This window comes from Cololabis saira, chromosome 11 (genome assembly GCF_033807715.1).
Source record: "Cololabis saira isolate AMF1-May2022 chromosome 11, fColSai1.1, whole genome shotgun sequence".
Taxonomy (NCBI): domain Eukaryota; kingdom Metazoa; phylum Chordata; class Actinopteri; order Beloniformes; family Belonidae; genus Cololabis; species Cololabis saira.
Window position 1 is genome coordinate 48,175,910 of NC_084597.1, and position 24,727 is coordinate 48,200,636.

General features: G+C 46.0%; 1 protein-coding gene across 2 annotated transcripts in view; it reads right to left on the bottom strand.

Moving 5' to 3' along the window:
- hmgcs1 (3-hydroxy-3-methylglutaryl-CoA synthase 1 (soluble)) overlaps window positions 1–24,727 on the bottom strand; it is a 54,327-nt gene that overhangs the window by 18,368 nt on the left and 11,232 nt on the right. For both annotated transcript variants that reach the window (XM_061734636.1, XM_061734637.1), the window contains exons 2-5: window positions 23,582–24,030; window positions 10,623–10,748; window positions 9,567–9,731; window positions 609–777 (exon numbers count right to left, since the gene is read on the bottom strand). In XM_061734636.1, coding sequence (XP_061590620.1) covers window positions 609–777; window positions 9,567–9,731; window positions 10,623–10,748; window positions 23,582–24,029 — 908 coding nt within the window. In that variant the 5' untranslated portion in view covers window position 24,030. The remainder of the gene's footprint in view (window positions 1–608; window positions 778–9,566; window positions 9,732–10,622; window positions 10,749–23,581; window positions 24,031–24,727) is intronic.

Below are 24,727 nucleotides of genomic sequence, written 5' to 3' on the forward strand. Positions count from 1 at the left end.
ATGATTTTTCCCACCTGGCAAAGACTCTTCCTCTTTGAAATGTTATAAAAGACGTTTGAAGGAACTTGACTGCTGTTTTGTAACTGTTTTCCCAATGTATTGTTGTACATGTATCCATGTATTGTTTTTTTTGTGTTTCACTCATAGTGACATGATCATTTCTACCATTAGTCTTATTTGCTCAGGAGTCAATACAAGTTGTAAAAACAATATCCCATGCACACTCACACACACTTATTTTTTTGTCTTTATTCTTTATTATTATCTATATATTGCCTTATTAGTTTGCCATCACTTTTGTGTAGTTATCATTTTTGATTTTGTATGTTAATCTTGTGTTCTTCGGTAGAGGCTTCAAATAAGCCCATTGGGTTTTTTTGCCTCTTCCTGCACCGTATAGTATTTATCTTTGATATTTTCTTGTATACCTTTAAAACTGTGAAAAACAATAACCTAAACTTCAAATTTTAGGATTTCATTTCTGTTTAAGGACTCAGGTGAACGTTCTCCACCTGCACTTACACCTCTGACAAAAAAATATTTAATGTGGTGTTATTTTAAAGCAGCAGACGCCCATCTGCTCCACGGCTGCTCGTCTCCTCACGTACCTGAAGGCATCCAGGCCTGCGAAAGGTCCTGTCTCTGTGTCGGGGCTGGGGTAGTTCAGGAAGTCGTTCAGCATCAACCTGGCCAGCGACTTCTGCACCAGCTTGCAGTAGGGGGAGTGGAAGACCAGAAACCCAAAGTCCTCCAGGCTGAAGCCCTTCTCTGAACCCTCTGAAAAGAAAAACAGAACAAGGTATTAATACTAGTGCCCGATCACGGCATTTCCAAACATCGGTATCGACCAAAAAAGTATCGGGACATACCTAGTTATTAATGTTTTTAATATATATTAAATCGTTTTATATATCGTTGCACTTAACGTCACTTCCGGTCGGCGGCCGGAAGTGACAAAGTAAACGAAACTAACATAACGTGGTTTCCATGTTTGAATTGTGAAATGTTACATCTGTTCATATTCATTAAGCTGCTGCTATTTATTCATTCATTCATTCATTCATTCATTCATTCATTCATTCATTCATTCAGAATGTTGCACTAAGGTTAAGCCAATAAGTATTTTAATTTTCTTGTGTTTGTGAGTTTGACTGGACGTTATTCAACTACCTTTTTTTGAAGTTAAATTTATTTATTTCTGTTATTGCACTATTCTGCACTTTTTGTTTTAGTTTACAATTTCATGTTTTTACATTTTGTGGCACCAGAGCTGATAAGCTTTGTTAAAATAATGTCCATGTTGTTCTCCAATGGACATGAAAAGAAACTTGGGATCATTTAGTTTTAGTCCTCTTTTTTCTTCTTTTTTTTTTTTTTTTTTTTAATTCATTGCCAAAATGTATCTGATCGGAAATTTATCGGGAGCCAAAAAAAGTGATCGGATCAGGAAAAATCGGGATCGGCAGATACTCAAACTCAAGTGATCGGGATCGGATCGGGAGCTAAAAAATCCTGATTGGGACAACACTAATATTATAACACTAATATAGTATAATAATACTCTTCTAGGAGGATGTGATGCTACGACAGACTCATCTCGGGGCACAGCTGAAACCATCGTCAAACTGAAGTATCTGGTTTATATCTGCGTTTCAAAAAAGAACTACATAGAAAATGCTCACCAGGCTTTAGTGGGCTCTATTGGCTGTTTCAGAGGGAATAAGCTAACGTGTCAGCAGATGGCAGTGTAGCCCGATGTTGCACATGGTCTAGATCAGGGGTCAGATACCCAAAATGTTGAAGGAGCCATATTGGACCAAAAACACAAAAAACAAATATGTCTGGAGCCGCAAAAAATTTAAAGTCTTGTATAAGCTTTAGAATGAAGGCAACACGGGCTGCATGTATCTATATTAGTTATAACTGGGGGAAGATTTTTTTTTTTCATTATGCACTTCAAGAAAAAAGGGTGGCGTGCCTTCTCCGGGTGGGTGGGGAAGTCCTGCCCCAGGTGGAGGAGTTCAAGTATCTCGGGATCTTGTTCACGAGTGAGGGAACAATGGAGCGTGAGATTGACGGACGGATCGGTGCAGCGTCCGCAGTAATGCGGTCGATGTACTGGACCGTCGTGGTGAAGAGGGAGCTGAGTCGAAAGGCGAAGATCTTGATTTACCGGTCAATCTACGCCCCTACCCTCACCTATGGTCATGAACTTTGGGTAGTGACCGAAAGGACAAGATCGCGGATACAAGCGGCCGAGATGAGTTTCCTCCGCAGGGTGGCTGGACGCTCCCTTAGAGATAGGGTGAGGAGTTCGGTCACCCGGGAGGAGCTCGGAGTCGAGCCGCTGCTCTTTCACATTGAGAGGACGCCTCCCTTGGGAGGTGTTCCAGGCATGTCCCACCGGGAGGAGACCCCGGGGAAGACCCAGGACACGCTGGAGAGACTATGTCTCTCAGCTGGCCTGGGAACGCCTCGGACTCCCCCCGGAAGAGCTGGAGGAAGTGTCTGGGGTGAGGGAAGTCTGGGCATCCCTGCTGAGGCTGCTGCCCCCGCGACCCGGGAACGGATAAAGCGGGAGAAGATGAACATGAACTTCAAGAAAAAAGTTGAAATGTCGAGAAAAGAGTCGAAATGTGGAGAAAAAAGTCAAAATGTGGAGAAAAAAGTTGAAATGTTGAGAAAAAAGACGAAATGTGGAGAAAAAAGTCTAAATGTCAAGGAAATAGTCAAAATTTCGTGAAAAAAGTCAAAATCTAGAGAAAAATGTTGAAATGTCGAAATTAATGTTGAAGTACAATCTCGACAAAAAAGTCGAAATGTCGAGATTAAAAAGGAAAGGTAAAAGGAAGAAAAAAAAGAAAGAAAAAAAAAAAAGGTCAAACATTTTTGAAAAAGCTCCAGAGAGGCACTAGGGCGGCGCGAAAGAGCCGCATGCGGCTCTAGAGCCGCGGGCTGCCAACCCCTGGGCTAGCGGCAGATTTACAGGGTCCTCAGGAGCTGTTTTCACGTAATGATTACATAATGTCAGAGAGCGGTAAACTTTGCTCTGTGGGAGCAGAAACAGCTCATCCTTAACGTGAAAAACTAAATCTGAGACTTGTCAGGAGTTTCTGGGTGTTCTAAGATGTACCAGGACTTTTTTGGTTAAAAGAGGTCAAAGACCAGCGACATGACCTCTGCTGTTCCTCCTTTTAAGACCAGTCAATGTGAGCCTCAATCCGATGATCTGCATCTCTTGATTCATCTCCGCCTCTGCAGGATTATTATTACACTTCCCTCTTCAAAAAGCTGCAGACGGACACGAGACACAGCTGAATGGCTGCCTGAGATCCACCCCACATCGCTACGACAACGAAAACCTCACATTAGCAAATCCCTCCACACACACAGAGCTTGATGCAATAAATATATTTCTAAAAACAGATTAAATATTTCCACAAAGCATGTGTGACTCCCTTAAAAGGCTTAGAAGAGACTAAATGTTGGCAGACTGATGACGTGGCGTACGTCTGGTAGAGGAGCAGTCTGCTCTGGTACCTCTGGCAGAGGAGCAGTCTGCTCTGGTGCCTCTGGCAGAGGAGCAGTCTGCTCTGGTGCCTCTGGCAGAGGAGCAGTCTGCTCTGGTGCCTCTGGCAGAGGAGCAGTCTGCTCTGGTGCCTCTGGCAGAGAGCGCCGTGGGGCTGGGCGGTATGGACTAAAAAATGTGTCACGATAATTTGTTTCTGGCATTTATCCCAATAACGATAAAAAATACCAATACAAAAAGTGTCATCAACGGGAATTTATCTTTCTTTCTGGCTCATTTTTTCTTTCTGGCTCATTTCTTTCTTTCTTGCTTCTTTCTTTCTTTCTTTCTTTCAGGCTCATTTCTTTCCTTCTTTCTTTCTTTCTTTCTTTCAGGCTAATTTCTTTCTTTCAGGCTAATTTCTTTCTTTCAGGCTAATTTCTTTCTTTCAGGCTAATTTCTTTCTTTCAGGCTAATTTCTTTCTTTCTTTCTTTCTTTCTTTCTTTCTTTCTTTCTTTCTTTCTTTCTTTCTTTCTTTCTTTCTTTCTTTCTTTCTTTCTTTCTTTCTTTCTTTCTTTCTTTCTTTCTTTCTTTCTTTCTTTCTTTCTTTCTTTCTTTCTTTCTTTCTTTCTTTCTTTCTTTCTTTCTTTCTTTCTTTCTTTCAGGCAGGCTCATTTCTTTCTTTCTTTCTTTCTTTCTTTCTTTCTTTCTTTCTTTCTTTCTTTCTTTCTTTCTTTCAGGCTCATTTCTTTCTTTCTTGCTTCTTTCTTTCTTTCTTTCAGGCTCATTTCTTTCCTTCTTTCAGGCTAATTTCTTTCTTTCTGGCTCATTTCTTTCTTTCTTTCTTTCAGGCTAATTTCTTTCTTTCTGGCTCATTTCTTTCTTTCTTTCAGGCAGGCTCATTTCTTTCTTTCTTTCTTTCTTTCTTTCTTTCTTTCAGGCTAATTTCTTTCTTTCAGGCAGGCTCATTTCTTTCTTTCTTTCTTTCTTTCTTTCTTTCTTTCTTTCTTTCTTTCTTTCAGGCTAATTTCTTTCTTTCTGGCTCATTTCTTTCTTTCTGGCTCATTTCTTTCTTTCTGGCTCATTTCTTTCTTTCTTTCTTTCTTTCTTTCAGGCTAATTTCTTTCTTTCTGGCTCATTTCTTTCTTTCTGGCTCATTTCTTTCTTTCTGGCTCATTTCTTTCTTTCTGGCTCATTTCTTTCTTTCTGGCTCATTTCTTTCTTTCTTTCTTTCTTTCAGGCAGGCTCATTTCTTTCTTTCTTTCTTTCTTTCTTTCTTTCTTTCTTTCTTTCTCTCTTTCTTTCTCATTTCCTCAATTTATCGTTTTTACCGCGAGATGACAAATTCTTACCGTGGGGAATTTTTTTGACGGTTTATCGTGAACGGTAAAATATTGCCCATTCCTACTGCTCAGTGAGACTTCTGAAACAACAGATGATTGATGACAGACTGTCTTTGCCCTGCAGAGCCGATTTCAGTTTTGGGAAGTCTTGCAGAGCAGCTTCCTTAATGACTCTTGAACTTTAAACATCTGTAACTGTAATAATAAGAGCAGGCTTTCATATACAGCCGAAGGAGAACACTGGACCTGTATCAGCTATAGGGCTGAAACGATTCCTCGAATAATTCAATTACAAAAAAATGATGGAATGTTCTCTGCCTCGAGGCATGGTTTAATTTTGCAGCTCAAAGCAGGTATTTCACCCAGACTACATTTAATGGGAATCAACGCGCTGACGCCACGCACGTGAAGGAAGAAGAAAGATGAGGATATGTTTGGTTTTAACTAAAAGAAAAGGCAGAAAGTGTCAAAAGTGTGGCAGCATTTCCAGCTGGACACCAAGGCAACACTGTTGCATGTTTCACTGTAAGACAGAGCTGATACACAACAGTACGTCCTCAACGCTGCAGCTTCTCCACCAACACCCTGTTACTCCCAGAGGGAGGACCGTCACCCAGACAAGATAAAATTAAGTTAATGTAGCACTAATTCATGAGATTAACGTTACGGTACCTTGATAACATAACGTTACCCTGTGGAGGGCTGGGTTTCTGTTAATTATGACGACTGTCGATGCAGCTAACGCATTTAATCTGTAAAAACACAGAGCTGTAGAGGGGGAAAAATAAAAACGTAATAAAGCTAACTGGGTAGTTTTCAGTTTTAGCTCTGTAGTCATTGAGGATAAAACATCAAGTAGCGCTGGTGGCTAATGTGCTCCAATACAGCAGGTCTCAGAATTTTATTTTGAACACTGCCAAAACTCAAAATCTTATCAAGACTTTAAATTAAAACTTACCGTATTTTCGCGACCATAAGGCGCACATAAAATTCTTTTTTCTTTTTAAAAATGTGCTGCGCGCCCAATGAAACGGTGTGCTGTATCTATTACCTGTATTACGGTAATGTAAGGCGGACGGACACCATTGGCCCTTTTGCACTAGTCCTTACTCGGCCCGACTCGGCTCGTCACGCCTCTACCTGCCTCTACCCGCCTCTACCCGTTTTGTCCCCGTTTGTTTATTCCACAGCCAGGTGAGAAGTGGGCAGGTTGGGGTGAAGCTGCTGTGACGTACTCGATTGCGCAACCGCTTTGTTCATGTCGGCGCTGATCAGAAATCAGCTGGAGCCGCGAGCGGCTGAGAGTAAAACAGCCCGTCTATATCCCTTTTTTAATTCTCTCCTCAGCCACCAGGTTTATGAACATCTGCACCTCAGAGTTGGATCACCAAACAGACGTTTCGCGCTTTATAATAAAAACACTGCGAGCCGCGAGTCGTGCTCGCGCTGACTCCCGCTTCCTGATTCAAACGTCTGATGGCCCCGCCCCCGACCAATCAGTGACATGGAGGGTGATGACGGCCCCGCCCCCCGACCAATCAGTGGAGCGGAGGGTGGTGACTAGTGATGCGCGGGTCGACCCATAACGGGGCGGGTTGGGTTGGGTCAAGAAATTTTCACTTCATGGGCGGGGCGGGTGAGGCGGGCCAATCCCTTGCAAGCACGTAACCTGCGACCCGACGTCACGAAAGCGCAAACAGCGGGAGCGGGGGAGCCTGAGCAGACCACGGTTAGTAGGGTATTCATAAAAATATAGCCCTAATAATAATAAACAATATGCTTGTTGCAGCCGTTCCAATAATATCATTATTGTTTATTGTTGTTGCATTTCAAAAGGGCGATTATTGTTGATTATTCTGCATATTGTTTTATAATGTTGTTTGGGTAGAAACTGAGTTGTTTTGATACCTGTTTGAAAGAGTCAAAAAAGTTGTGTGACCGCTGTTTAAGTTAATTCGTTACCTAAAACGGTTTTTTCGTTATAGTATTATTTTGTTCAGTTTAAAAAGTAATTTTAGATCATGTTTTGTGTGGTAAAATAAGTTAAATCATTTTTTTGAAGTCGCGAGTTTTTGGCGAGTCGAGCTGATGCCGCCTGCGGCTGCGGGACTCACGTCGCAAGAACAGCTGGGACAACGCTGTTATAAGATTTATTAAATAATAGGCTACATCTTATGACAGCTTAGTCTATTAGAATGGTTGATTTAACAGCAAATCGCTTTCACATAGAGGGCGCACAGCGGCACCCGCCGCCGGCTTTCCCATTCATTGGAAAGCTTTACGCCAAAGCGCACGCCGCCGGGATGAGCGCAGACTCGGCGCAAAGCCCTGCGCCCTTGCGCAGCGACAGCACATACACAATGAATTGGAAAACGGCGCCAGACCGGAAAAACCTTTTTTTTCTCGGTCGCCAAGCAACTTGCAACGAATATGCGCGCTGCTCTGCTCTGATTCTCTGCATCCCTGCAACAAGTGCATCGAGCGAGCGCACCTTCAGCTCAGCCGGCCGGGTGCTCGAGTCCAGGCGAAACAGACTAAACCCCGGCACAGTTGATGCAATTCTTTTTTTGCACAGTGCACATTGAATGACAATGCCTTGGTTAGATTGATGTGGTTAATAGCCTATATGCTCCGTTATTCAGTTTATTGCAAATAGCCACAAAAACCTAATTTTGTTTTTATTTTTGGATTTATTTATTGTTTATTTACCAGGCTTAATATTTGAATTTGTTGCAGTTTCCAGCACTGTAAAGCCTGTTTTCACCTTTGTGAGAGTGAGACGGAATAGACGCCTTATTCAATGGCACATTTAACGTGTAATCGTGTTTTAATACCGGCGGGTGCGAGTTGGGGCGGGTTGTGTAAATAGATATGGTGGTGCGGGGCGGGATGGGGCGGGTCATATTTTCTCATTAATGCGGGACCCGCGGGTTGGAAAAACCCCGACCCGCGCATCACTAGTGGTGACGTCAGAAATAGTCCCGGCTCAGCCCGGATAGAACTCGCCAGAATGGTTTCAGAAAAAGTATCGGCTTGGGGCGGCTCTACCCGTCTCAGCCCCTAGTGCAAAAGCGCAAGACGGGGCCATGGCGGGTAGAAGCGAGCTGAGGCGGGACTAGTGCGAAAGGGCCACATGAGAACGGTAAAGGGAGAAGGGGGCGTGTGAAGCACGCGTGAGTTGCGGACGTGAATGAGACCATCCTCAGACTGAAAGCAGTAGCGCTGGCGGAAGAAATGAAAATTGAACATTTTCATGGAGGTCCGTCTTGGTGCTTTCGCTTCATGAAACGATGCCAGCGCAGCAGCAGCGCCCGGCAGATTACATGGAAAAGATGGAGAGCTTCCACTCATTCTGCAGCCGACACATCACCGACAAACGCATCCAGCCCAGCCACATAACCAACATGGACGAGGTGCCGCTCACGTTCCACATGCCGGTGAATCACCCGGTGGAGTTAACGGGGACCCGCGCGGTGGATAGACGGGACCAGCGCCGTGGATAAGACGGGGGACCCGCGCCGTGGATAAGACGGGGGACCCGCGCCGTGGATAAGACGGGGGACCCGCGCCGTGGATAAGACGGGGGACCCGCGCCGTGGATAAGACGGGGGACCCGCGCCGTGGATAAGACGGGGGACCCGCGCGGTGGGGGATCCGTATGAAAAGTTTATTTATTGTTGTGCTTGCCTGCCACACTGATGGACAGAAACTGGTGATTTTTAAAAGAAAAACTTTGCCTAAAGACGTTTCCAGCCGGAGTCATTATAAAGGTGAATGAAAAGGGCTGGCTGGATGAAGAGATGATGATCAAGTGGCTGTGGCAGGTCAGGCGACCCGGTGGTTTTTTCACACATCATGCGTGGGCTAACGTGTCTGCTGGGACTGTTGTTCGGGCTTTTGCAAAAGCCGGCATCATTTCCGAGGGGCCGCACGGCACAGAAAGTGACTGACAGCGAGGAAATTGGGACTGGCGCAACTGAATTAGCGGAACTCTTTAATGCAGAAACAGAGGATGAGGACTTTGAAGGGTTTGATTAATGTAAAAACTGAAATAAAATACAATCAAACAAAGTTTTGCTCCCGCTCTATTTTTAAATAAGCACACTTGTGTGCTTGTGTATGTGTTTTGCGGCGCACGTGTGTGTTTTGCGGCGCACGTGTGTGCGCGCTCCGTGTCTGCGCCTTTTGGGTCGGTGCGCCGTATGTGTTTTAAATCCAAAAATTACACACAAAAATTAGGGTGTGCCTTTTCACACGGTGCGCCGAATGGTCGTGAAAATACGGTAACTAGAACTTAAAATTTGCTTGACACAAATGAAAGTTCCATTGAAACACGTGGGGAAAAACACCTAACCTTTTAAGTGATGTGTTATCAGGTGTAATGGCATTTTTAGGTTAGAAATAAGATCCTTAGTTTTTTGAGTGAAGGCAGTGAATTTGGTCAACTGATGTAAGTTCAGGGTTTTTAAATGAACAGCCATGAACTTACTGTATTATATCATTTAGTCTTAGTAATGTCAATTTACATCTAACATCTTATGTATATTTACAATTGCTCTTTAACTAAACAAAAATATGTTTTATCAGTTTACCCGATTAAGGGATGGAATTTTCAGTAGAATACTCGATTACTAGAATATTGGATAGAGCTGCAGCCCTACTCAGCTAGAAAAGCAGAGCTACCCTGTGTGGTACACGACAGCGGTGAACCCACCTCGTTGCCACTGCGCGTGGATCTTGTTGCGATACACGGAGTAACAGCGGTCCAAGGCACTCAGGTAGCACTCTATCGAGAGCTTCCCATCCACAACAGGATACTCCGACACCAGGTCCGGCTTGTAGAAGTCGTACGCGTGCTGCATGTGAGTTCCGCGCAGACCTGCATTTGTCATGAAAAAAAACCCCAAATGTTTCATGCAAATATCTTTATAGATCTGCTGTTGTTCTTACATAATTATAGCAGTTAGTTCAGAGCACCCAGTTCACCCCAAAGCTAAAACAAAGTCAAAACATATCACAATTTAAAAAAAGATACAAAGAAACTTTTTATTCAAAATACAGATGCGAATAAACATGTAAATATGAACATGTATTAATATATGTAGATATATAGAAACTGGGAAACTGGGAGTTTCGTCACTTCCGGCCGCCGACCGGAAGTGACGAAGTAAGCGAAACTAATATGGTTTACATGTTTGAATTGTGAAATGTTATATCTGTTCCTGTTCATTAAGCTGCTGCTCCGCCGACCGGAAGTGACGAAGTAAGCGAAACTAATATGGTTTACATGTTTGAATTGTGAAATGTTATATCTGTTCCTGTTCATTAAGCTGCTGCTATTCATTCATTCATTCATTCATTCATTCATTCATTCAGAATGTTGCACTAAGGTTAAGCCAGAAGTATTTTAATTTTCTTGTGTTTGTGAGTTTGACTGGATGTCATTCAACTACCTCTTTTGAAGTTAAATTTATTTATTTTTGTTATTGCACTATGCATGTTGTTCTCCAATGGACAAGAAAAGAAACTTGAGATAATTTGAGTTTTAGTCCTCTGTTTTTGTTTTGTTTTCTTAATTCACTGCAAAAATGTATCTGATCGGGAAAAAGTATCGGAAATGTATCAGGAGCCAAAAAAAGTGATGGGATCGGGAAAAATCGGGGTCGGCAGATACTCAAACTCAAGTGATCCGGGTCGGATCGGGAGCTAAAAAATCCTGATGTGGACGACCCTAATAACAGTCAAACCCAACAGAGAAATCTGGACTGACCCCGTTCAAAGGCCAGCGGAGCGTCCGGTCCGACCAGCATGGCCACCGCGCCAGCGCCCCCTGTAGGCCGGGCACTTCCTGTAGCGTAGACGGCAATGTCACCCGCGACCACCAACGCATAACGGCCTGCAGAGGACACAAGAAGAGAAATGTTTTAAACACAGACCAACAAGCTATTTACTGCAATTTATCTATCCGACATCACAATTTTTCCTTTTTACAAACGTAAAACTCTTTTTCCCCCCATTATAGACAGGGCTGTAACTTCAGAATCATGTAACCCTGTAGGCATTTTTGAGGAAAAGATGGCATACAGCATTTTTTGAAAGATCAATGTGTCCCAAACCAGAATCCACCGTATGCCAAAAAAATTAGACCCCTGGTTTTCTATATTCCCACATTCAAGATGGCCACCCCATATGGTAAATTGGACTGTAAACGCTGTTGCCTATCCTGGTTTAGACTCATAGATCAAGCAATTCCTAAGTTACAATAATACTGTGTTTGGTATCATTTTAAAGGAGACATTTATAGCTCTCTTTCAAACCTAAAGTTGAACTTTTCTGACATACTTGGAGGTCAATAGAGCTCCAGAAACCCCAGAGAATGTTAATTTTTCACCATTTTCGCCTATGTTATTTTTATTTGTATTAACTCTGTGACACCTAGGAATACCAGAGACATAGAAAAACAAGTACAGCAATACTCACTTTCATATACAGTTTCAGAAAATGTATAATATCACCATATTATTTCTATCTCGTGGGTGATTGTGTGCTGGAATTCGTGGGCAGTTAGGATGCTGAAATACCGCAGTCAAGCAGCAGGTGGTGAGTTGCCACAACAACGAGTTAGCGAGACAACTAGCTAACATGGATGTTGCCAGTGCAAATATATGTGGTGGTGTTCATCTCCTCTATTAAGGGTGAGTAACAGTAACACTCACTCACTCACTCACTCACTCATCGTCCGCCGCTTATCCGTTCCCGGGTCGCGGGGGCAGCAGTCTCAACAGAGATGCTCAGACTTCCTTCACCCCAGACACTTCCTCCAGCTCTTCCGGGGGGAGTCCGAGGCGTTCCCAGGCCAGCTGAGAGACATAGTCTCTCCAGCGTGTCCTGGGTCTTCCCTGGGGTCTCCTCCCGGTGGGACATGCCTGGAACACCTCCCTAGGGAGGCGTCCAGGAGGATCCGGTACAGATGCCCAAGCCACCTCAGCTGACTCCTCTCAATGTGAAGGAGCAGCGGCTCGACTCCGAGCTCCTCCCGGGTGACCGAACTCCTCACCCTATCTCTAAGGGAGCGTCCAGCCACCCTGCGGAGGAAACTCATCTCAGCCGCTTGTATCCGCGATCTTGTCCTTTCGGTCACTACCCAAAGTTCATGACCATAGGTGAGGGTAGGGGCGTAGATTGACCGGTAAATCGAGAGCTTCGCCTTTCGACTCAGCTCCTTCTTCACCACGACGGTCCAGTACATCGACCGCATAACTGCAGATGCTGCACCGATCCGTCTGTCAATCTCCCGCTCCATCGTTCCCTCACTCATGTACAAGACCCTGAGATACTTGAACTCTTCCACCTGAGGCAGGACTTCTCCACCCACCTGGAGAAGGCATGCCACCCTTTTCCGCTGGAGAACCATGGCCTCGGTTTTGGTGGTGCTTATTCTCATCCCCGCCGCATTGCACTCGGCCTCAAACCGCCCCAGCACATGCTGAAGGTCCCGGTCCGATGAAGCCAACAGGACAACATCATCTGCAAAAAGCAGAGATGAAATCCTGAGGTTCCCAAACCGGATCCCCTCCGGCCCCTGGCTGCGCCTAGAAATCCTGTCCATAAAAATTATGAACAGGACCGGTGACAAAGGGCAGCCCTGCCGGAGTCCAACATGCACCGGGAACAAGTCTGACTTACTGCCGGCAATGAGAACCAAACTTCTGCTCCAATCATATAGAGACCGGACAGCCCTTAATAGAGGGCCCCGGACTCCATACTCACTGAGCACCCACCACAGGATGGCACGAGGGACACGGTCAAATGCCCTCTCCAGATGCTCAAAACACGTGTAGACTGGTTGGGCAAATTCCCACGAACCCTCGAGCACCCTGCGGAGGGTATAGAGCTGGTCCAGTGTTCCAAGACCAGGACGAAAACTGCATTGTTCCTCCTGAATCATAGGTTCAACTATCGTCCGTATTCTCCTCTCCAGTACCCTGGCGTAGACTGTCCCTGGGAGGCTGAGAAGTGTGATCCCCCTATAGTTGGAACACACTCCCCCGGTCCCCCTTTTTAAAGAGAGGAACCACCACCCCGGTTTGCCACTCCAACGGTACTGTCCCCTTCCTCCATGCGATGTCGCAGAGGCGTGTCAACCAAGACAGCCCTACGACATCCAGAGACTTGAGGTACTTAGGGCGAATCTCATCCACCCCCCGTGCCCTGCCACTGAGGAGCTTATGAACCACCTCAGTGACCTCGGCTTGGGTGATGGATGAGCACGCCCCAGAGTCCCCACTCTCTGCTTCCTCAGTGGAAGGCATGTCAGTCGGGTTGAGGAGATCCTCGAAGTATTCCTTCCACCCTCCGACAATGTCCCCAGTTGAAGTCAACAGCTCCCCACCCACACCGTAAACGGTGCCGGCAGAGTACTGCTTCCCCCTTCTGAGGGGCCGAACGGTCCGCCAGAATTTCCTCGAGGCCGACCGAAAGTCTTCCTCCATGGCCTCCCCGAACTCCTCCCAGACCGGAGTTTTTGCCTCCCGGACCGCCCGAGCCGCGGCTCGCTTGGCCTGCCGGTACGTATCTACTGCGCCAGGAGTCCCACAGGCCAACATAGCCCGGTAGGACTCCTTCTTCAGTCTGACGGCATCCTGTACTTCCGGTGTCCACCACCGGGTTCTAGGATTGCCGCCACGACAGGCACCGGAGACCTTGCGTCCACAACTTCGACAATGGAGGCATCGACAATGGAGGCAGAGAACGATGTCCCCCGCCTCCCCCGGGATCCGAGAGAAGTTCTCTCGGAGGTGAGAGTTGAAGATGTCCCTGACAGAGGGCTCAGCCAGACGTTCCCAACAGACCCTCACAATCCGTTTGGGTCTGCCCGGTCTGTCCAACCTCCTCCTCCGCCAGCGCATCCAACTCACCACCAGGTGGTGATCAGTTGACAGCTCAGCCCCTCTCTTCACCCGAGAGTCCAAGACATGCGGCCGAAGGTCAGATGAAACAACAACAAAGTCGATCATTGACCTCCGGCCTAGGGTGTCCTGGTGCCACGTGCACTGATGGACACCCTTATGCTTGAACATGGTGTTCGTTATGGACAAACTGTGACTAGCACAGAAGTCCAACAACAAAACACAGCTCGGGTTCAGATCGGGGAGGCCGTACCTCCAGGTATCACTGTCATTGCCCACGTGAACGTTGAAGTCCCCCAGTAGAACAATGGAGTCCCCAGTTGGAGCACTATCCAGTACTCCTCCCAGGGACCCCAAGAAGGCCGGGTACTCCGCACTGCTGTTCGGCCCGTAGGCACAAACAACAGTGAGAGACCTTTTCCCGACCCGAAGGCGCAGGGAAGTGACCCTCTCGTTCACCGGGGTGAACTCCAACACATGGCATAGCTGAGGGGCTATAACCAAGCCCACACCAGCCCGCCTCCTCTCACCTTGGGCAACTCCAGAGTAGTGGAGGGTCCAGCCCTTTTCAAGGAGCTGGGTTCCAGAGCCCAAGCTATGTGTGGAGGTGAGCCCGACTATCTCTAGCCGGTATCTCTCAACGACTGCTACCCAGTCCACATGGCACCAGCTCATCACGGTCCTTCCTGCGGGTGGTGGGCCTACAGGAAAGCGGGCCCACGTCGCCGTTTCGGGCTGAGCCCGGCCGGGTCCCACAGGCAAAGACCCGGCCACCAGGCGCTCGCCTACAATCCCCAACCCCAGGCCTGGCTCCAGGGAGGGGCCCCGGTGACGCCGATCCGGGCAACGTTACGGTCCTTTGTTCTTGTATTATCCATGATTGGCGTGAACCGCTCTTAGTCTGGCCCGTCACCTAGTTTGCCATGGGAGACCCTACCAGGGGCGTAATGCCCCCGACAACATAGCTCCTAGGATCACTCGGGCAACACAAACCCCTCCACCACAGTAAGGTGGCGGTTCAAGGAGGTGAAAAATGTGATTGTTCAATGAAATTTTTGATGAATTAAATTGATGAAAATCACTCAGGCCTTTGAATATTGCTTACTAATAATAGTCTTTACAAAATGCTGGTCCAAAGAATGAATGGTGGTGAATGGGACTGAGCTTGTTACAGCTATTTCAAGCCTTATAATAACTTCTCACAAAGAGAAAGTATGGTTATATCATACATTTCCTGACTCCTCAAAGTCCATTGGGTATTGTGGTTGTTGTCTTTTGGGTCGTTGATATCTCTTGATCCCAGAAGATAAAATTAACTAGATATTTTAGGTGAAAAATTGTATGGAAATGTGTGTAATTTATGGTTTAAGGAGGCCGTGTGACCTCTATGTTTGTCAGAAAAACACAACCATGGGCTCAGATAAAAGCTGGGAAGGTCCCCTTTACATTGATACCAAACAATCATATATCTACTATTGACAAATAGGAAACTGATCACCATTTCTAACTTTAGACGACAAATCAATAGTTGTGCTAATTAATCAATAATTATGGCTAAACGATAACTTTGACAGCTTAGCATACGGCAGAAATGGATTCAGCACAAAAAAAGTCATACAGAAACAATAGAGAAAGTGCTTTTCCTCAAAAATGCCTACCATGTTGTTTTCTAAGGGGCTTTTTCAATTTTCGGCCCTGACTATTATTGGCTCAGATACTCAGGAGGCTGATACTAAATTACAAAGACATAATATTAAAGGATAATGCTGTTAAAATACGCAAGATTTGAGAATAGTTTGTGATTAATGAGGCAGACATTTTGGTGCCGGAAAACGCCTCGGATAAAGATGCGAGGGCAGAAGTGTAGAACAGGGGTCTTCAACCTTTTTTTAGCCCTTGGATGAGAGAAAAACAGAGCAGGGACTCCCGCTTGTAATTCTTATTTTTTCCCTTTTTTTTTTTTTAAATGTGTCAAGTTTGAAGCCTGGCTTCTAATAACTTTGAATGTGTTTTATTCTGCTTACATCACCTTATTAACCAATTCCTGACTGGGTTATTAGCTGGATGTGTTTACGATTGATGAAACTTTGGCCTCGTCAGACGTGGAAGGAGTAACGTTAGGCCGAGCTGGAACGTTACAATCTCCAGCTTTAGGCTTCATTACCCATACCCAGAACCACATGTTCTGGGTATGGGTCTCTGTAAAGCGTCTAGAGACAACTCTGTTGTATTAGACGCTATATAAATAAAATTGAATTGAATTGAATTATTGTCACTAATTTTTCCATCAGGTCTAACTAGCGTTAAATATGAAATAGTCAAGTCAATTTCACAACGAATTTTATTTTCTTAAACAACTAGCTAGATTGTTTTTTCACTCTAAAATTTACATTAGTCACATGACTCACGCCATGGGAATCATTTATGTGGAGTTGTAGACTAAATAGTTATTGTCAAAAGTAGATTATTATCGCCTGTTAATTGAGTTTTCTCAATCATAGTTATATAGGCTATTTTGGTTAAAATTGCCTTTATTTCTTTTTAAGTTGGAGGACCCCCTGCAGTACCTACGCAGCCCCCTTAGGGGTCGCGGACCTCGGTTGAAGACCCCTGGTGTAGAACATTGTTACGTGAAGATCTTTGCATTTAACGGTGGGAGTTCACAGTAGGGCTGGGCGATATATCGAGATTTTAATATATATGAATATATTTTCAAACGCGATATGGTACGAGACAATATCGTTTATATCGATTTAAAAAAAAAAAGTATGATTTTGATATAGCTTATTTTGTGACAAATTGACTTGAATGTTTTATTTGAGATTGGCACAAATGTTTTGTTATTTGCACAACTGTCAACCTCAGTGGAAAAGTCTGCCTGTTACTGTCTACATTGTATTAATTGCACAGTGTATTTTAATTTAATTGTTATGCAGGAAAGGGATATTTGTTTCATTTTATTCAAGAAGCATTTTTATTCTATATATGCAGGCAGTTTATTTTTATTTTACTAAGCACGGTGGCTTAGTGGTTAGCACTGTTGCCTCACAGCAAGAAGATCCCCGGTTCCACTCCCAGGCCCGGCAGGGGCCTTTCTGTGTGGAGTTTGCATGTTCTCCCCGTGCTTGCGTGGGTTCTCTCCGGGTACTCCGGCTTCCTCCCACAGTCTAAAAACATGCATACTAGGTTAATTGGTGATTCTAAATCTGATTTATATATTGTGCAGACCTCTGTTAATAAAAGGTACCGTAATTTCGCGACCATAAGGCGCCCTTTTTTTTTTTTTTTTTTTTTTTAAATGTGCCGGTCGCCTTATGAAACGGTGCGCCATATCTATGCTTTGGGTGAAGCCCCGGGGGAGCTGCGGACGTGAAGGAGACCATCCACAGACAAGGGGAAAGGGGGGGTGTGTGAAGCACCCGTGGTCTGCGGACGTGAATGACACCAGCCACAGACGTTAAAGGGGGAAGGTGGGGGGTGTGAAGCACCCATGGTTTGCGGACGTGATTGAGGGGGAAGGGGGGGTGTATAAAGGGACAGGTATGTGCTTCACGCAGAACATTGTTGTCTTAACAACGCTGAAGATGGCAAAGAGACACGCTTATGAAGCACAGTTTAAACTGAAGGCGATCAGCTACGCGGCGGAACATGGGAATCGAGCAGCCGCAAGAGAATATAAAGTTAATGAATCAATGGTTCGCAAGTGGAGGAAGCTGGAAAACGAACTGCGGCAGGTGAAGAAAACGCAGCTGAGCTTCCGCGGACACAAGGCGAGATGGCCGGACTTGGAGGAAAGTTTGGAGCGGTGGGTGATCGAGCAAAGAGCGAGTGGAAGGAGCGTTTCCACGGTCACCATCCGACGGAAAGCAGTAGCGCTGGCGGAGGAGATGGAAATTGAACATTTTCACGGAGGTTCGTCCTGGTGTTTTCGGTTCATGAAGCGGTGCCATCTCTCCATCCGGGCCAGGACAACAGTAGCGCAGCAGCGCCCGGCGGATTACTTGGAGAAGATGGAAAGCTTCCACTCATTTTGTAGCCGACACATCACCGAGAAACACATCCAGCCCAGCCAAATAACGAACATGGACGAGGTGCCGCTGACGTTCGACATCCCGACGAACCACACGGTGGAGAGGACGGGGACCAGCACGATTGGAATCCGCACAACGGGGAATGAGAAGTCCTCATTTACCGTAGTGCTTGCCTGCAGCGCTGATGGACGAAAACTGCCACCGATGGTCATTTTTAAAAGAAAAACGTTGCCTAAAGAGACTTTTCCAGCCGGCATCATAATAAGGGCAAATGAAAAGGGCTGGATGGATGAAGAGATGATGATAGAGTGGCTGAGGCAGGTCTATGTGCGGCGACCAGGTGGTTTTTTCCACACATCACCATCGCTGCTGATCTGTGACTCTATGCGCGCCCATCTCACAGACAGTGTAAAAAAAGAAGTGAAAAACATGAACGCTGTGCTGGCTGTTATTCCGGGAGGTCTGACTAAGGAACTCCAACCGCTGGATGTCGGTGTGAACCGGCCGTTCAAGGTGAGGCTGCGGGCGGCGTGGGAGAGATGGATGACTGAGGGGGAGCACAGCTTCACCAAGAGCGGACGGCAGCGGCGGGCCAGTTATGCCACAGTTTCCACGTGGATTGTTGATGCGTGGGCTAATATATCTGCTGGGACTGTTGTTCGGGCGTTTGCAAAAGCCGGCATTTCAGAGGGGCCGCAGGACACAGAAAGTGACTCTGAAAGCGAGGAATATGGGACTGGCGCAGCTGAATTAGCAGCACTGTTTAATGCAGATACAGAAGATGAAGAGTTTGAAGGATTTGCTTGATGTGTACGGTAAAGTGAAATAAAGTACAATCAAAATAAGTTTTGCTCCCGCTTTATTTTTTAAATAAGCACACGTGCGTGTGTGTTCTGTGTTCTGCAGCGCGTGTGACGCGCACCGCTGCAACCCGACTTCCAGGTTCCCAAAGCGGGATCAGATCAAATTCTCCTGGTTCCCACCCGCTTTAGGAGCAGGGATTTCAGGGGTCTGTCCCAGGTCGGACCAACTTCACCCTGCGAGATTTTCAGGCAAATCTGTCGTTTTGATCTCCGGTAAACGAGATGCAGAGGATGCGCTCAGGAGCCGCCAGGCTCCCGCCGCGGGTTTGCCGGGCCAGGGCGCACCATCCCCGGGGCAGATCCGGCCGAAATGCCGCTGGTCTTTCCCCGGGAGCCCTTGCTCGCATACAGGTGGGTGGCTTCGGTCCCAGCCGGTCCGAACAGGTCACATTCCCGGTTAAAGCCGCTGTGACGCGCGCTGCTGCAACCCGACTTCCAGGTTCCCGAAGCTGGATCAGATCAAATTCTCCTGGTTCCCACCCGCTCTAGGAGCAGGGATTTCAGGGGTCTGTCCCAGGTCGGACCAACTTCACCCTGCGAGATTTTCAGGCAAATCTGTCGGTTTGATCTCCGGTAAACGAGATGCAGAGGATGCGCTCAGGAGCCGCCAGGCTCCCGCCACGGGTTTGCCGGGCCAGGGCGCACCATCCCCGGGGCAGATCCGGCCGAAATGCCGCTGGTCTTTCCCCGGGACCCCCTGCTCCCATACAGGTGGGTGGCTTCGGTCCCAGCCGGTCCGAACAGGTCACATTCCCGGTTAAAGCCGCTGTGACGCGCGCTGCTCCACCCCGCTGGGGAGAGACGGGCTCTGCGCGGTGGAGGATCCGCACAACGGGGTATGAAAAGTTTATTTACTGTTGTGCAGAAAGTGTCTGACACCGAGGAAATTCGGACTGGCGCAGCTGAATTAGCGGAGCTCTTTAATGCAGAAACAGAGGTTTTGCTCCCGCTCTATTTTTTAAATAAGCGCTTGTGTGCTTGTGTGTGCGTTCTGCATGTGTGTGCGTTCTGCAGCGGGTGTGTGTGTTTTCCGGCCGGCGTGTTTTGCGGCACGCGTGTGTGCAGCTCTGCTCTGTAGACTGCGCCTTTTGGGTCGGTGCGCCATATGTATGTTTTAAATCTAAAAATGACACACAAAAATGAGGGTGCGCCTTTCCACACGGTGCGCCGAATGGTCGCGAAATTACGGTACCTGTGTGACATTTGGCACGACATTGTATTAAAACTGATTGTTTTTTTAAGGGTTTGCCTCAGATAAAAATGAAGCTAAGAGAGATGCTATGCTATAATGCTTTGGGGGAAACCCCAATTATGGCACAGAAAAAATATCGATATATATCGAGTATCGCCATTCAGCTAGAAAATATCGAGATATGACTTTTGGTCCATATCGACCAGCCCTAGTTCACAGGATCTCTGAGTGTCTCTGAAAGGTTGAGATGACAAGGTGCACACATAGACATGACCTTTAGACCTGATCAAAGCCTTACAAAACACCCAAGCATGTGCTTCCCATTGACAGAAACATGCAGAGCTTCTATCCCTGACACAAGATCAGACCCCGATGGTGTTGATGCAATCTCTGCTGACAGTCGTCATGCACAATAGCATCTCAGCAGCTGCGCGTAATAAAACTTCAAAAGTTTCTGAGCGTTTTAGCCTCGATACGGAGAATAAAAAGATGACTTGCAAAGTTTGCAAAGCCGTCCTTGCTTTTCACGGGAGCACGTCGGTAATGCATTTGAATAGAAAGCACATCGGAGTGTTGAACGAAACGGACTCACCTTGGAAAGATATTAAGCCTATTTTCATTTGTTGAAATTCATTAACTTTCATGTTATTTATTAGTGTTATTTGAGCCAGTCACAGCTACTCTCGTTGCTATAACCTCAATCACATAATTGATGCGTGAGCGAAAGGTGAAATAGCTTGTGCGATGATGACAATGATGAATTTGCATCTAACTTTCAGTCAGGTGACTTATGAACTGTCAATTATCCATCAAACTCCACAATGATCATGTTAACATTAAATCAGATAGATTTGTCTGGACATTTCTCTTGCAGGATGGGAGAAGATACTAAATCAAGGCATCTCTATTATCGTGCGCCGTGCGGGCATGAATTCTCAGAGTTTTGCGGAGGCGGGCGGGAGCAGGATGAAGAAAACCGTCCCGCTATAGCAGGATGAAGAAAACCGTCCCGCTATAGCAGGATGAAGAAAACCGTCCCGCTATAGCAGGATGAAGAAAACCGTCCCGCTATAGCAGGATGAAGAAAACAGTCCCGCTATAGCAGGATGGAGAAAACAGTCACGCTATAGCAGGATGGAGAAAACAGTCACGCTATAGCAGGATGAAGAAAACAGTCCCGCTATAGCAGGATGAAGAAAACAGTCCCGCTATAGCAGGATGAAGAAAACAGTCCCGCTATAGCAGGATGAAGAAAACAGTCCCGCTATAGCAGGATGAAGAAAACAGTCCCGCTATAGCAGGATGAAGAAAACAGTCCCGCTATAGCAGGATGAAGAAAACAGTCCCGCTATAGCAGGATGAAGAAAACAGTCCCGCTATAGCAGGATGAAGAAAACAGTCCCGCTATAGCAGGATGAAGAAAACAGTCCCGCTATAGCAGGATGAAGAAAACAGTCCCGCTATAGCAGGATGAAGAAAACAGTCCCGCTATAGCAGGATGAAGAAAACAGTCCCGCTATAGCAGGATGAAGAAAACAGTCCCGCTATAGCAGGATGAAGAAAACAGTCCCGCTATAGCAGGATGAAGAAAACAGCCCCGCTATAGCAGGATGAAGAAAACAGCCCCGCTATAGCAGGATGAAGAAAACAGCCCCGCTATAGCAGGATGAAGAAAACAGTCCCGCTATATAGGCCCTCCAGAAAAACGCGATTGCGCGATCGCATAATTCATTGCATAATCAGCCAAATGGCGCAGATTACGCGGGAATAGATTTATTCCTAAAAGGGCGCATATTTCCCGCGATAATTGCATATGTCTGCGCTAAATATGCGATTATGCAGGGATTATGCGGGGCTCGCTTGATTTCCGCACATTTTCGCATAAAGTTTGGAAAAGGGGGGAGTGTTGTGAGTGACATGTCGGGACGCCCGGTCGCAACGTGCGGGACCCGCCCGGGGACCTCCGCACCCCTCGCAGAAGCCGCCACCCCCCAAACAGCAGCTCTCACCCGCGGGGGTGAGAGGAAAAAGGGAGTGCCGTCTCTGCCGGTGGACTCAGGATCCGCGCTGACCGCTGACCGCGTACCACTGTGCCCACTGCGCCCGCTCCCATCCACTTGGGGACCTTGGCGGCGGACGCGTGGGGTGACGAAGCTCTGGCTCGTCCCCTCACCGCGCCGGTGCGCCCGGCAATCACCCGAGCACCGAGCCGCGGGCTGGAGGGGAGAGACCAGGCGGGGACCGGCCTCCGGGCCGCCACCGCCCCTCTCCACCTGCGCTCTCCTTTTTTTTTTCGTCTACGACCTCAGATCAGACGAGACAGCCCGCTGAATTAAGCATATTAATAAGCGGAGGACAAGAAACTAACAAGGATTCCCTCATTACAATCAGCATTCTTTTAATCTGTGTTCTTATGTATTGAGTGTTGTAGGCCTATGTTTTTATCATGGACCTCGAGTCTGACTAATAGCCTAAACGATGATGATGATGATGATGATGAGTAGCGGCGAGCGAAGAGGGAAGAGCTCAGCGCCGAATCCGCAACTTCCTGCATATTTTGCAACTTTCCGCATATTCCACGACTTCCCGCATATTCCGCAACTTCCAGCATATTCCGCAATTTCACCGCATAAAAGCACATAAAAACCTGCACATTTAATCGCATAATAAATGATTTTAGCCCGCATAATCAATTATTTTAGCCCGCAGAATCAAGGATTTTTGCCTGCGTTTTTCTGGAGGGTCTAGCTATAGCAGGATGAAGAAAACAGCCCCGCTATAGCAGGATGAAGAAAACAGTCCTACTATATCAGGGCTTTACTGCCATCTTTCTGGTGTTTATTATCATTTGCCACATAATTAAAGCAACCTCATACTAAATAAAAAAAAATATATATTAATTATCTGATTAGTTGTTTCAATAGTCGGTGAGTAGTCGACTATTAAAATAGTTGTTAGTTGCAGCTATGGCTGGGGATCGATTCAAATGTCCAGAATCGATTCGATTCTGATTCTTAACATTCAGAATCGATTATCAAGATTTGATTCAATCCGATTCCGATATTGATTTGGGTTTAATGTTATTAAAACTGTTTTTTGAGCTGTTGCATGAATTATATGACTGTAGTTATGCAAAATATTACTACTAGTATTATATTGAGATTCAACAGCAAGTATTGCAGCTAATGATGCTGTAAGGACCAATCAGCTCCAAGAAAGCTGATAGAACTGCTTTCAGAAACATCGTGGGTCAGAATTACCAAACAGATCCAGGGAGGAAACAGAGACGGATGAAATCGGTTTTATTTTTTCCCACATTCCGTTTTTATTTGTTCCATTTTTTACGGTCTATTTTGGTTTTTAATTTTTGAGCATTTGGTTTTTAGCATTTTTTGCAAATGTAACCCCAAGACAGTATATAAAGTAATGAAATATAGACCATTTTATGCAATTATAACCTAACACTTTAATGTTTTCATACCTTTAAACATATTTAAAGGCAAAAACATGGCACCAGTTATTCTCGTGTCCAACAAAGCATTCCTTTTTTGGGGATAAACAAAAAAATAACCAAAAGTTGTAATGTAATGATGAAAAAAAAAATACATAAATAAAAAAAATAATAAAAATAGATCTTTAGACATATGAATCGATTTTTAGGAATTAATATGAGAATCGATTTAGAATTGGGAAATCAATTTTTTCAACACAGGCCTAGTTGCAGCCCTACTCACCATCCCATGAGCTGGACTCCACCCAGTTAACAGCATTGAAGAGCGCGGCTGTGCCACCATAGCAGGCATTGGTGGTGTCGATACCCTCCACATCTGTATTGCCAGAGTCCTCAAACAGCTGCATGATGACCGTCTTGACAGACTTTGACTTGTCAATGATGGTTTCGGTGCCAACTTCCAGTCGACCGATGCTGTCGTAGGACAAGCCGTTCCTCTCCATCAGCCTCTGGACCACGGTGAGGCACAGAGAGTTGATGTCCTCTCGGTCCGAGCAGAAGCCCATGCGAGCCTGACCCAGCCCGACTGTGTATTTACCGGCCGTGACTCCGTCGTACTGCTCCAGCTCCGCCTGGTCCACATACTGGGATGGGAAGTACAGCTCCATGGCGATGACGCCTACATCTTTGGGCCATGGTCCCATGCAACTAATCGGGGCTGAGCCAGGCATCCTGGACAGATTGAGAAAAGCATTTCATGTTCAGCATCACTGACTGCGTTTACATGGAGTCAAAAACCCTTTTAAAATCCGAATATTAGCAATAACCCGGTTTTGCACGGCCATGTAAACACCAATAACCCCTTTGAATAACCCGAATTTGCTCATATTCCAGTTTTTTTTTTACCTTGTCTGCACACATATTAATGATTGATACCATGACGGTAGAAACCAAAGGTATACAGGTGCTGGTCAACGAATTAGAATAATCTGAAATAGTGCAATCATTAAATTCTTTGAATTCATTTTTTGTGCAGAAAGCAAATCAGGTGTTCATCGCACCTGTCCTACTCGTTAGAGTAATCACATAACTCGTTACCTGTAAAAAAAATTTGCTCAGCTGAGCTTTCCAAAAGGCCCATTTAGGCCATTTAACTGTGACACTGTTGTTTTATTGAATTAGAATAATGGAGAAACCGTTTCATTGAATTAGAATAATTTTTATTATAATTAGAATCATCACTTTCTCAGTATTTTGTGGCTGCCCCCTTGGCTTGTATGACTGCCTGAAGTCTCCGCGGCATCGATTTGACCAGCTTGTCGCAAGTTTCCGCACTCACAGCTTCCCAGGCAGTGGCGATGTTCTGCTTCAGTTGGTCCAGCGTAGTCGGCTTTCTGTCGCGAATTTTCCGCTTGACGATGGCCCAAAG